This window comes from Mesoplodon bidens (genome assembly GCF_964165515.1).
Source record: "Mesoplodon bidens genome assembly, chromosome: 18".
Classification (NCBI taxonomy): Eukaryota; Metazoa; Chordata; class Mammalia; order Artiodactyla; family Ziphiidae; genus Mesoplodon; species Mesoplodon bidens.
In genome coordinates this window covers 19,537,575-19,550,362 of record NC_138175.1, presented here as the reverse complement: position 1 = coordinate 19,550,362, position 12,788 = coordinate 19,537,575, and the positions used below count along the sequence as shown (strand labels likewise).

The window sequence follows — 12,788 nt, the reverse complement described above, 5'->3', positions numbered from 1 at the left end:
GCCTTCGGTCGGGGGAACCAAAACAGCCGTTTAAGCACAATGATTTAGTTTCGAAAATAAGATCAGATAAGAAATACTATGTTCAATCATTTCTCCCATTGCTTCAAAAAGCAAGCTATGTCCCCTTAGCACCTGGCACAGGAATATGAGTGCAAAAGGCTGAAAAGTAACAGGAAGTACAGCTGATCTCTCTACCATCCCCCATTTCCCTGACAATGAGAGGATGCCTGGATGACAAACACACATCTCACAGGCTCCCAGAGCCACCCCCAGAGAGGCCCCTCTGAGATGATAACCATTTCCTAGCAGGAACCACCACCAAGCTGCAGAAACCATTAACCACGTGGAACATCCTAAAATGTGCTTTGAGATGCTATAATACAAAACCATCCATCAACAAGCACCAAAAGAGACCCTAAGGGTCAAAACTATTCATCAACGAGCACCAAAAGAAATAGCAGTCTTAGAAAGCAGCATAAGATCTGTACAGTCACCTTTCGAATACATACATGTAAGTTCATTATCCTAGGTAACCGCACTACTGTTTGGTTCATGACACCTGAGTTAGGAAACATCAGTGCTGCCCCGTCCCTGCCACCGTTCTCCCTCCACCACTTTTAATACAGTCAGAGAGCAAGAAGGGGTGAAGGCTCGCAGAGAGGAAACAAGTTGAGTATCATTCTTTCCACAAGCAAGAAACTTTCAGGAGGGGTTTGTTGGTTTGTTTGTTTTAATATTTACTCATTATAGAAAATTACTATGTGTTCTTTTTATGTTCCTTTTTGCTAAGTTTTTACATCTGTTTGATGTACTTGAAATCAAACTGTATTCACAACTTTGTATCCTGATTTTTTTTCACTTACTATTTTGACATATGCATTTTTCATGTTGTCACAGACAGTTTTTAAGGGTTACGTGGTATTTTACTGACTACATGAACCAGCTTTTCCTTTCTCTAGTGTTAGGCACCTATGTCATTTTCCAATTTTCTGTTATAACCATTATACAGGTTAAGAAATTATGGCCCAGAAATTACATGATTTGCCTAACATTATCATTCTAAGCAAAATATAATCGTGAAAGTAAATAATAAAGGTTTTGAGGTTGTAAAGTGATATGGTAAATCTCAAAGCCAAGTTAGAAGCGTTTCCGGTTGTATTTTGGGATTATCTATTCTCACGAGAAATTGAGAGCTGACGGTTTGAGAGGAGCAGACTTATCCCAGGCCAGAAAGGAAGACTGTGCTCAGTACTTAGTTCCCATTCCTCAAAGCCTTCGTTCCTAATCTTTCATAGTAGAAGACAGATAGGAACCATTACAGAAGCAGCTTCTGGGAATGGCTCTGAGAGGTGGTGGGGAGACTGAGGTATCCCCACAGCAATTCCTGGCAATCCTGGGTCCCAAAGAGTGTGGCATTTTGTCACTGGCAACCTTGAAAACTGACAGTACCTAGGACAAAGGCATTACTTGCAATTCCCCTTCTAAGAGCAGGACTAAAGAACACGTGTTAAGGGTAGGGTTTGAGTGTATTTAAGTAATGCAGGAACATTCACCTCTTCCTTCTTCATGTTTCATCCTATTTTCTAAGTGTTCATTCCCATCATCATGAAAAAGAAATATTTACTCCATTTCTCATTTCCTTTGTCTGGGTTTAAAGACATGGTACTTTAATGAGCTCATTCCTGACCTAACGGCTAATTCATAAGTGAATGTTAGTGTGCTGGGAAGTCTTACTGTTTTCATGTTTTTCTCAGTATCTTTTTTTTTTTTTTTTTTTTTTGCGGTACGCGGGCCTCTCACCATTGTGGCCTCTCCCGTTGCGGAGCACAGGCTCTGGACGCGCAGGCTCAGTGGCCATGGCTCACGGGCCTAGACGCTCCATGGCATGTGGGATCTTCCCGGACCGGGGCACGAACCCATGTCCCCCGCATCGGCAGGCGGACTCTCAACCACTGCACCACCAGGGAAGCCCTCAGTATCTTTTATCATTCTGATTTTCATGAGCCCAAACTTATTTCAACTATCTTTCATTCCCCACTCTTAAAAACATCTGACATCTAAATTTTCAAGTAATTTGGACTTTTAGGCTGTCCTGAAGTTTACTAATACAAAGCTGCTTTTATTTGTATGTAAGAAAAATAATGTCCTATTACTATACTGTAAACGAATTCTCAAATACAGCAAAATAACCAATTTTTTTCTAGATGCTGTCCAATTCTAATAGTGGATTTATCCTAGAATTGGACCTCCTATTATAAAAACACACAAGTGACTTGTTAGGCATCAGAAGGGCTCTTCCGCTTCTAAGTGAGTGGTCGCTGATTCCTGTGTTTTCCGAACACCAACCGTGTATTACAACTTCCTACATGAGATCACGCTGTGTCCCCATTTTATTTCTCCTCTTATTGTATAACTAGAAAAGCAGTTCAGTGAAAGTAAATCCTGCTAGCATTACTGGTTTATCTGGTAAGTTGGCCTGTCAAATACTGTTGATTACTTTACTACAGGCCAGGTTTGATAACTGCACTCAGCTGTCCCAGAAAATGGAATGGATGTTAAGTAATTATTTGTCAAAGGTTTCATTGCCATAGCAATGAAGAAACACTTTGAGAGTGTGCACATCTTTCTCCTCTGAAAACAAGTGTCTTTCTGATTAGAGGGGCTAAAATAATGCACACAAATCCATGGGGCACACTCACCACATTTAAGCATTATCTTCTCCAAATGCTCATTCAAGGAAGTATTTGCACTGACATTCAAAGCACCCTCCCACCCCCTATCCAGTGCCACAGATGGTAATTGCTCCCTTCCATCTACTTTGATTTTGGCCTACTTGTCTGTCTTCTATCTGGGCCAATGCTAAAGTAATGAGGGTTTCTACACAGAATACAATCATTTTCATAAAGCTTTTCTGACAGGATTTGGTTAACAGTGCCAACGTTCCCCCACAGATTACGTATCCTTCTGATAATACCCCATTATTTCCTGAGGTATTTATACAAATATTTCCAGAGATGGAAGAAAAGTCAATAAAATGCAAAGCCGCAATAGCCATAGTTATGGACACAGGAAGAACAAAGCTTTCTTCCTTAAACTAATTTTACCTATTAACATCATCATGCTTTCAATGCATCTTCTCTTATCACTCTGAGGGGTAAAAAACAACAACAACCCTGCGGCAAAGTCAAATACACAGTGAAAATTAGCTTTATCAAGCTAGCAACAAACTGACTTCGATGATTAGAATCAGGGACCATCTTTTAAAAACCACACACTTCTTTACCCCATATTACAAACATTTATGTCTTTTGGGGGAGTACTTATTTTTTCATTGCTAATCCCACTACTAATGGGTTCTAGTATTACTACAGAAATCACATATTTGAATTTTCCCAACAAATAAAAATAACAGATCAGATCCAGACCAATCATTCCATAGGAAAGGTATAAAACAACCAGGTGGTGAGAGAAAGTCTCTCACAACAGAAGCTTTAGCTGTAAAATGGTGGGGGTGGGGTGGGTGTCTATCAATAGTACTGTCTGCTGAAAATTTTCAGCTCTTGGTACAGATAAATTCTCTAAACTCCTAGTCCAAAAGCACTAACTTTTCCACATTTTCTGTAAAATGGATGGCCTTAAAACTCTTGTTCCCTGGTGTAGTTTTTCAGAAGGAAATGAGTTTCCTTATCAAGAATGTATCTAGGGGGCTTCCCTGGTGGCGCAATGGTTGAGAGTCCGCCTGCCGATGCAGGGGACACGGGTTCGTGCCCCGGTCCAGGAGGATCCCACATGCCGCGGAGCTGCTGGGCCCGTGGGCCATGGCCGCTGGGCCTGCGCGTCCGGAGCCTGTGCTCCACAACGGGAGAGGCCACAGCAGTGAGAGGCCCGCGTACCGCAAAAAAAAAAAAAAAAAAAATGTATCTAGGGGCTTCCCTGGTGGCGCAGTGGTTGAGAATCCGCCTGCCAATGCAGGGGACAAGGGTTCTATCTCTGGTCCCGGAAGATCCCACATGCCGTGGAGCAACTAAGCCCGTGCGCCACAACTACTGAGCCTGCGCTCTAGAGTCCACGAGCCACAACTACTGAGCCTGCACTCTAGAGCCCACGAGCCACAGCTACTGAGCCCACGTGCCACAACTACTGAAGTCTGTGCGCCTAGAGCCCGTGCTCCGCAACAAGAGAAGCCACAGCAATGAGAAGCCCGCCTACCACAACGAAGAGGAGCCCCTGCTCTATGCAACTAGAGAAAGCCCGCGCCCAGCAACGAAGACCCAACGGCAGCCAAAAATAAATAAATAAGAATGTATCTAGATTTCCTGACTACTATCTTCTCCATATCTCTCCACATCACAATAATGCATGAAGTGTCTTTTCTAATTTAAACAGTTGTTCCGTTCACCTGAAGGTCACAGACTCAGGGCTCTTCCTTCTGAGACCTCTGTGCCCCATAGCTTACAAAGGTCCTCTGTGCCCTGTGCGACCAGTTTCTGGATACTAAAAGCCACCTACTTCCTTCCTCGTGTGTCTTGCCCTCAGCATGACACTGTGGGAACAATGAACATAAATAAGGTTTATAACCTTCCTTGGTATCTATCCAAGGCAGCTTTAAACTTTTCTACTCCTGTCTTGTTCTTTAGATGCTGCTGTAAACTCTTCACACCACCATTCACAAGTCCTGATCTCCCAGCCCCCTCTTCTTCCCTCACCATTCATCTGATAATGCCTTGAGAATACTTCACCTCACCTTTTGTCTTCACAAGTCCATCTGCTTCCTTCTTGAGCTTCAAAGGTAGGCCAGGCCCAGGTAGATCTGGCCAGTGGACACTCCGGGACTGGCAGAGCCACCGCACCTTCTGGAGTGTCCCTTCTCCCACCTGCCACCTGAACGCTCTTTTCTTAAAGATTTATCCCCCCAAAGTACCATCTCATTCTGAAAGACGATGGACCCGCTACCCCACGAGCCCTTTGTCTGAGGTTCCCATACCTCACATTCTTATCCACAAAGCGTCGGTCCTCACACAGGTAGGGGGGTCTGCTCGGCACAGGGCGGGGGAGCCTAGGTTTTCGCGTCCAGTAAAGGGATGGGTTATGGCCGAGGTCCTTCCAGGAGCCAAAATTCTAAAATTCTACGACCAAACTTGCAGGTCCTATTTCTGAGGCGGGAGGACGAACTCTGGGGCGACCCCCGAACTCCGAGCCCGCGCTGGCTGTTAGAACGGCCCCCTCCAGCCCCAGCTCTGCGTATCCCCGCCTCCGACTTCGGGCGCCGGGCCGCGGAGGAGGCCCGGCAGGCGCCCGCTCGCCGCCGCGCCATGCCCTTCTTCATCCTCACCCGCCGTCGCCGGCCGCCTCTCACCTGGCAAGCTGGCATGCCCCGCCCTGCGCCGCACCGGAGACCAAGGGTCTGGACGGGTCTCGGCGGCCACCAGCCCTCCTTGAGGGAGGCTGGCGGGGACGCACGGGCCCCGGAACCTAGCGCGCCGCCACCGGGAACGCGCCGCCTGGTTTCTAAGGAACCGGGGTCTGGAAAGGGAGGGGCGGGACGGCGGGAGGTCTGCGCATGCTCCCTGACGGGGGTGGACCACCGCAGGGAGGGGCCGTGGCCGAGAGCTGCGCATGCTCGTTGGTTGGGGGCGGAGGTTAAGCAGTCTGGCTGGAAGCCCTTGGTCATTCGTTTCCGGCGGTGGAGGCGGCAGACAGAGAGGGTTCCCACGAGGAGGTTCTGAGTAGTGTGGTGGGCATTGGTTGTCCCAGAAAAAAGGAAGGTCTGCTGCTGGAAAACGATGTATCTTAGCAGAACTACAGTTATCTCGAATTCGCCGGACTTCGCGGCTTTCTGACTCCTAATGACTCGCTTTTTCGTGCCTGTCTGGGGTCCTCTTCTGGATGTTCTTTGGTTGTTCCTTACATGTCTGTGCTTTTCAAGACTGTGACCTCAGTCCTCCTGATCTTTTTACTGGAACCTATTTCCCCCCAAATAAATACCACTTTGTAACGAGAGTACCCTTTGTTTCACCAAACTGTCCGCTAGAGCAGCGAAATAAACCTGTAAGCCTTAGTGTAAAACAGGCTATGTTGGAAATGTGTCTGGAGGGAAATGAGTTTACTGTGGCTTTACTTATGGAACCAGGACATTTGTGCTTAATCTAATACTCCACTCTTCCCCTCTACACTAGCTTTTCCCTGAGAGTCCTGTAAAATGCCCCTAAGGGAAGCATTCTGTAGTAATGTAAGTTTGGAAAACGCTGGGTTAAGCTACACATCTTAACACAGGATTTTTAGAGCTTTCAATTAGTGGGTGATGTTCACCGTGAGCATCCATGACAGTTTTCATTATTTACTGGGTCACAGAACCCTTCCAGTTCCAGGAAACATGTCTCTCTGAGATAGATTTATATGCTCTCCAGCAAACCTCCTCACTCCAGTGACTTTTAGCCACCACCCATTCCCTCCTGTTCCCTGTATTATCTTGTAGATAATATACCCCTATATTATCCATCCTTTCACCCCAACAAAAAGCCTGCAGTTGCCTTGTCTCTTGCTACCCCGATCTCCCTCACATCCGGTCACTCATCCTGTGGTGCTAACACCCCCTAAATATTTCTCAACCCTGCCTTCTTGTGTTTGGCCTTGTCCTTCTAGATGGTTTGCTTCTAGCCTTGTCTCCAGGTGGACGGCAGCATCATCTAGTTTACGCCTCCTCTGCATAAAACCCTGGTGCCTTGGGAGCAGAGGAGGCAGCTGGAGGCAGGAGCAGGCCAGTCACACTAGGGAGCATCCTCATGGAGGCAGGGTGGCCCTATGTCCTGTGTCCCTAGGTGCCAAGCCCTGCCCTGTGCATGCTGTAATCCTCTGTCACCATGGGGAAGCAGGATTAACATGTTAAGAATGGGGAAAATGAAGCTGAGAAAGGTTAATTTTCTGGGGTCACCCAAACTGGGATTTTGAGCATGAGCTCTTTTTCCTCAGACTGAAAGGAAGCTAACCTTAATACCCCTCAGAAGAGTGCTGACCAGTGTTTGGAGCGAGCGTATTTAGAATGCATTAAGATCTTAATTTGAGGAGAAGAGGTCCTATGGCCCACCTTTTTGTATTTGCTACTTTTTCTTTGTCTCAGATGAAAGCTGTTTCGCAGGAGAGAATCAAAGCTTTAAGTATCTATGCTCTTTGGGGTCTTGCAAAAAGTCTTGAGAATCCTTGAGACACCAGGGGCCTAGGTACTCGACAAGTAGACTGGGAAGGGGCCAAGCCCTCCAGGACGGCTGTGCCACACCAAGGGTGCCAATCCCAGTAAGACTCACAACAGAGACCAGACACTCGTGACTACTCATGGATGTGTATTTTAATAAAAATAATTCTGTCAAAATACAACAGGAGTTTTTTCATCTCTCAAGTACAATTTAATAGGATGTTTTGTGTTAGAATTCTCTCTAAACCCTCCCACACCCACAAGTTTCATGCTAATGCCAAGTATCAACTTGCGAGGACAAAGGCAGAACCAGTGTGCACAACGTGGAGGACGTCTGTGTCAGCTGTAGTTACTAATGGAGGAAAACCCAATGCAAAGAGGCGGCGCCTGAGGCAGCCAGAGTCCACAATCTGGCCACAGGTCCGTGTGCACGGGGCTGGTGGTCAAGTAGGGCTCTCCTGCCCAGCTGCCACACGGTGTGCATACCTGAGTTGTGAGCGACCAAAGGAACTTTCAGCTCTGACAGGTCTCTGCCTCATCTTCTTTGTGCTTGCTTAAGGGGTAGGAAGGTGCTGGGAGGCTGGGCAGTCCCCACTTCTCCATCTCTTGGTGTCCCTGTTCTGCCGGCCGACACCCAGCCACAGACCCATGTAGGTGAGGAATAGGGGTTCTGGCTTTCTTTGCATGTCCGCCAGTTTCTGCTCTGGAAGGAGCGACCATTTGGTGAAGCAAGAGGAAAAGGGAAGTAGGGAAGGCTGCTCCCCGAGGGCTGAACAACCCAACAGAGCCAGCCAGGTCTTCTTCCTGCCTCCTTGGTTCAAGTCCAGCTCTTCACCGGGACTCCTCCCAGGTGCCTTCCCCACTCTCGGCTCCCGGGAGCAGGCTGGCAGGACTGGGTGTGCATAAGGGGCTCCTCGGGCTGGCAGGCAGGCCTGGACTATCAGCAAGACAGTGGGCTCAAGCAGCTTGAGTTTGGTCCTCTCCACGGCTTGTGGGGCAAAGGCTTATGTCCCAAAGGTATGCTGTCCAACTGGGACAGAAAGCCCCTCTGGAGAGGAACAGAGTAAACAACTTGGACTCAGCTGAAACAGTGAGATAAGGCACAGAAAATGGGGAGGTGGCCATGGGTACTGAGTGTGAGGCAGGCGGACACCCAACCCCAAGCAGCACACAGCTGTCCTGAGCCCTCCTGGGCCGCTCAGCCGCTCTACAACCCAAGCCCAGGCACCCATCCCCATGCCTGACACACCCCTGAAGGTACCAGCTGTGCAGACACTGCTGGAGGCCTCGCCAGCCTAACCCCTCACCCGCCATTCAGCTTTAGGACTAAACAGTGTTGTCCAGTCCTCAGGGATGAGGTTAGTCCCAGTTCTGCCCTAATTTGTTGTGTGACTTTGGCCAAGTCACTTAATCTCCTGGGCCTGTTTCCTTATCTATAAAAGGAGAGGATTGTTGGAGTAGATGTTCTCTGAACTTCATTCCAGTTGCAAAAGCCTCTGGTTTTAATTCCCAATCCTGCTTGCTTCTGACCATTTTAAGAGCCTGATGTTTCCAACTTCTTGGTTTGGGAGCTAGGCATCCCCAGGTTTGAACAGGATGAATTTCCTTTACAGACAGGACAACACCCCCCTGATGGGTTGCGGTCTCTGGGATGCCAGCTGGGGCCCTAGTAGGGACCAAGAAAAAAGCAGCAGCCTACAGGATCATGTCCCAGGGCAGAATTCTGGGAGAGCACAGGGCCACTGGGCCCATCACCAGCAGTTAGCTCAACTCAATCATTTCTCTTGTTGTCCAGCTGTAGGCCCAGTGAGTCCTGGTGGGCACTGAATACCTCAGGCCACACCAACCATTCCTGAATCCACTGATGGAAAGCAGGAGCTTGGCCAGCCCAGATCCAGGCAGGGACTGGAAGCTCGACTTCTGACCTTGCCCCTTTGCAGGGGCTGCTTGGGTACTCCCTCCCACTGTGAGGCCGATGGGGAAATCCCAGCCCATCCTGGTGCTCCTCTGGGAGGCCTCTTCCCTTTCTTCCTCCTGGGCAGTCTGTCCTCTCCACAGATGGCCGGCCTAAGTCCTGGCAGCATCGTAACCCTTCCTCTCCTGATTCCCTGATGGCAGTACCAGGACTGTTTTTGAACAACTAGCTGTGAGGATCCGTCTGACATGGACAGTGGGACATTTGTAAAGCCCATGAGGTCCTTTCCTCTGGCCAGCAAATATGCTTAACAGTCTTTCCTAAGAGTGGCCGGGGCCAAACTGCAAAGGAGCTGCCTGGCACAGCTACAGTGAGGCCTGGCCTAGGGGGTCAAGGGTTCCATCCACTCCAGCGACTGGCAGCCCAAAAATCTGTCTCCACAAGGTCCTGGCTTTTCAACAGAAAGCATCAATTCCATCAGAGCTGTGCAGAGACGGTGAAGATCCAGGCAGGAAAAAGGCAGCCCCTGTACTCAAGGGCCTCTGTCCTGGGTATGGAGACTTCCTCCCCACAGCCTGACACTCAGCAGCTCTCGGGTCAAAGGCAGGTAATTTCCAGGCAATCAATTTAGAGTAAATGAATTATTTGGCCATCTTAACAACAAAGGTAGGCAGGATGTTGAAAAGGGAAGAGAGAGAGAGGCAAGGCAGGCAGTGAGAGGCAGGGTAGAATGGTAGATATCGTGCTAGCCAAGGACCCTCTAACTCCCTTGCTCTGCTGTGTAGCCCCGGGCCAATTCATCTCTTCTTTGGACCTTGGCCCTGCAGTTCTCTGCTCAGTTCAGCTCTCAGGGTCCTAGGGACCCACACCTCTCAGATGCTGCAAACCAGCTTAGCCTGACCTGCCCACTATGTGGCCCCCAAAGCCTACTGGGCTTCCCTAGGCTGCAGCTGGGCCTGTGGCTCAACAAAGGGGAAGCCTGAAATAAATGAATCACTTGGCTGAGGTGACAGAGATGATTCTTTTTAAATGAGTTGGACTCAAAAACATATGGTGTCTGGACAGCTTCACCCAAGAGGTGCTGGACCACTAACACTACGATAAATACTGTGTCTTTTTTTAATATATATATTTATATATATATATAATCTCATTTTTTTTACTTATGAAAATAATAAGCTATCACCAACTTGGATAGGCTTCACCACTAAATTAGCAGAAACCAGCTCAGCACAAACTCTCCAGAGATAAATACTGGTGGCTCAGTCAGGAGGGGGGAAAAAAAGATTAAAAAACCCCAACCTCTCCTCAGAACAAACCCCTTCTTTCAAAATAGAAGTAACCAGACAATACTGTGTCATAGGCCGCTGCACATGAAGGGGGGAGAGAGAGAGACTGAGGGTGGGAGAAAAAGAAAGGAAGGAAGGGAAGGAAGGAAAGGAACGGGGGAGGCCAGGCAGGAGGAGTGGACTCTGCCCATGGCTTCCAGGTCCCTGCACCAGGTGCCGATGGAGGGCAGGGCTGCTCCAGCCCTGGGGCCGAGGGAGGGCCAGGTGGGGCCAGACAGTGTGGTCAGCTAGTGCAAGTAGTCGTCGACTCTGGCAAAGGAGCAAGATCCCAGGCCCGCTCGGGCCATGAGCCGTAGACATTCAGATGCCTGGCCCAAGGCGAGCATCAGAGGGGGCTGCTTTGGCAGGTTCTGAGACTCTGTGGAGAAGAGACAAGGCCTGGTCACTGCCCTGCTCAGGGCTAAGCCCAGGTCCAAGTTCCCTTGGGGGCAGAAGGTGGGGGGAGTGCACAGAATCTCTTGGAACAGAGCGTTCATGTGTCTCTGTGTGAGTGTGTCCCAGCCACCAGGCCATGGCCCTGCCTGTGAATCTCAGCTTTCTTTAGAGCACTGAGCTAGCCAAGGCCCAGGGTCATAGTCTAGGGCCCATCATGATCTAGCCAGCCAACTCAGTTGGGCAGAGGGAGGTCAGGGCTTAGGTTCAGCCATGGGAGCCCAAGAGTCCTATGGGTCACCAGAGAGCCTCTGGGCAGAGCTCACTGCCCAGATTTGGATAAACATCAGCAATTTCTAGGGAGGGGTGAAGGGGCTAACCTAGGTACTCACAGGCCAGCTTCTGTTTTTGTTAGATCCACTTACCTAAAATGGCGCTGTTGAGGGCAGCGCATACAGGCTCCCTCTGGATGGGGTCAAGCTGCTGGCCAACTGGGCAGCTCCAGGGGTCTGAGTACGCAAGCAGGCTAAAGGCATCCTAAAGGACAGGGCATTCTTGAGAGGACTGTGGCACGCACCACGCACCCCCTCCTCCATGGCTCCAGGAGGATACAGGGCCCTGTGTGGTGCCCACGGAGAGCACAACATACCCCGACTGAAGGGTCAGGTAGGGCTGTGTCCTCCCCAGAACCTAGAGAGGGTGGGGTGTACCCTGGATGTCCTGTTCCCCACTGTAGACTTGACTAGAGCCCGCTCTGTCCCGTTGCTGCTGCCTGCCCCCAGTGCCTTCTCCCAGTCACCCTGCCCCACCACCAAACGGGGGCCCATTCTGTATGAGGGCCTGGCTTGTTCTGTACCTGCAGCATCTCTGTGTGGGCCAAATTCTTGCCGTATTCCCGGCCCAGCTGCTCACTCAGTGCCTGCAACTCACGGCCAAACAGGATAATCCTTTCTGTGGCCGCCTGATTGCCCCCGCAGAGCTGCCGCCGAGGATGCCCATCATCTGCACCCAGACCCCAGCAGAGAACACATCAGGAGGGATAAAGAGAGAACGGGAGGACTAATGTGGAGACCCCAAAGAGAACACGACAAGAAGGACCTTGGCTGGAGGTAGGGTGGGGTGGTGCAGCTCCTGCTAGAGGCAAGTGAGGGCTGAGAGGAGCAGGTGGACCATCCAGAGCTGAGCTCTTCTTAGTCCACCTAGCCCATGGTCTAGGAGTCACACAGGACTCAAGCTTGCCCTCTTCCCACCCTCTGCAAGTTGCAAGGGTGTTCATAAGGTGTCTGCTCTCACCAGCTCCCTCTAGCCACAGACGCTGGGAACTTGTTCTGGGCAGCAGGCTAAGGCTTTCCCACCTCAAGCACCGATTCATGATTGGCTAAGGAGGCAGTGGACCAGATCTGGATAGAGCTTCTCCAGCCACCAAAGCCTGCCCATGCCAACGCCCACAGAGGGGAGAGGACACCAGGACTGAGCAATGCCGCCTGTGGAACACCATGCGGGGGCATGGCCTTACCCATGCTGGACTCATCCGTCTGCAGGTCTTCATGCTTGTAGGCACCATTGACAATGCGTGTGGACATGCTCTCCAGCACACCATTGGGGTAATGTTCCGCCTCCATCTCCATCTCACTGTCGCTGTGGAGAAGGGTTGAGGTGGGAGTTAGCAAAGGGGATGTGACTGGAGCAGCCTGGTTGGGCCTCCATTTAGGCTTTAGCTGCAGTTTGCAGTGGGTAAACTGAGGTCCCCAAAGGGCATGAAAGGACAGCTCCCAGGCTTCCCAGGCTCTAATACTTGGGCCCTACTGTGACACCAGCCATCCCAGAGGCTTGTTACTTCACTCCCACTCTGGTCCCCATGCTGCCTCTGTGACCGTCCCCACCCTGGCCCTCCTCTGAGGTGGTACACCCCTTCTATACACCCCCTGACCCCCAATGACCAGGGCAGGTAAGTCCTGATAGG

The 12,788-nt window shown here is 50.0% G+C and overlaps 2 protein-coding genes across 9 annotated transcripts in view; both read right to left on the bottom strand.

Moving 5' to 3' along the window:
- The window catches only part of GFOD2 (Gfo/Idh/MocA-like oxidoreductase domain containing 2), a 38,849-nt gene extending 33,330 nt beyond the window's left edge, over positions 1-5,519 (bottom strand). For 3 of the 7 annotated variants that reach the window (XM_081217804.1, XM_081217806.1, XM_081217810.1), the window contains exon 1: positions 5,357-5,519. The gene's annotated coding sequence lies outside the window, so the exon portion shown is untranslated. The other 4 variants (XM_081217807.1, XM_081217805.1, XM_081217811.1 and 1 more) reach the window with 4 other exon arrangements.
- Positions 5,520-7,324: 1,805 nt separating this feature from the next.
- The window catches only part of RANBP10 (RAN binding protein 10), a 66,924-nt gene continuing 61,460 nt past the window's right edge, over positions 7,325-12,788 (bottom strand). Inside the window, exons 11-14 of one of the 2 annotated variants that reach the window (XM_081217765.1) lie at positions 12,342-12,463; positions 11,682-11,827; positions 11,251-11,362; positions 7,325-10,811 (exon numbers count right to left, since the gene is read on the bottom strand). In XM_081217765.1, coding sequence (XP_081073891.1) covers positions 10,681-10,811; positions 11,251-11,362; positions 11,682-11,827; positions 12,342-12,463 — 511 coding nt within the window. In that variant the 3' untranslated portion in view covers positions 7,325-10,680. The remainder of the gene's footprint in view (positions 10,812-11,250; positions 11,363-11,681; positions 11,828-12,341; positions 12,464-12,788) is intronic. The other variant, XM_081217766.1, reaches the window with a different exon arrangement.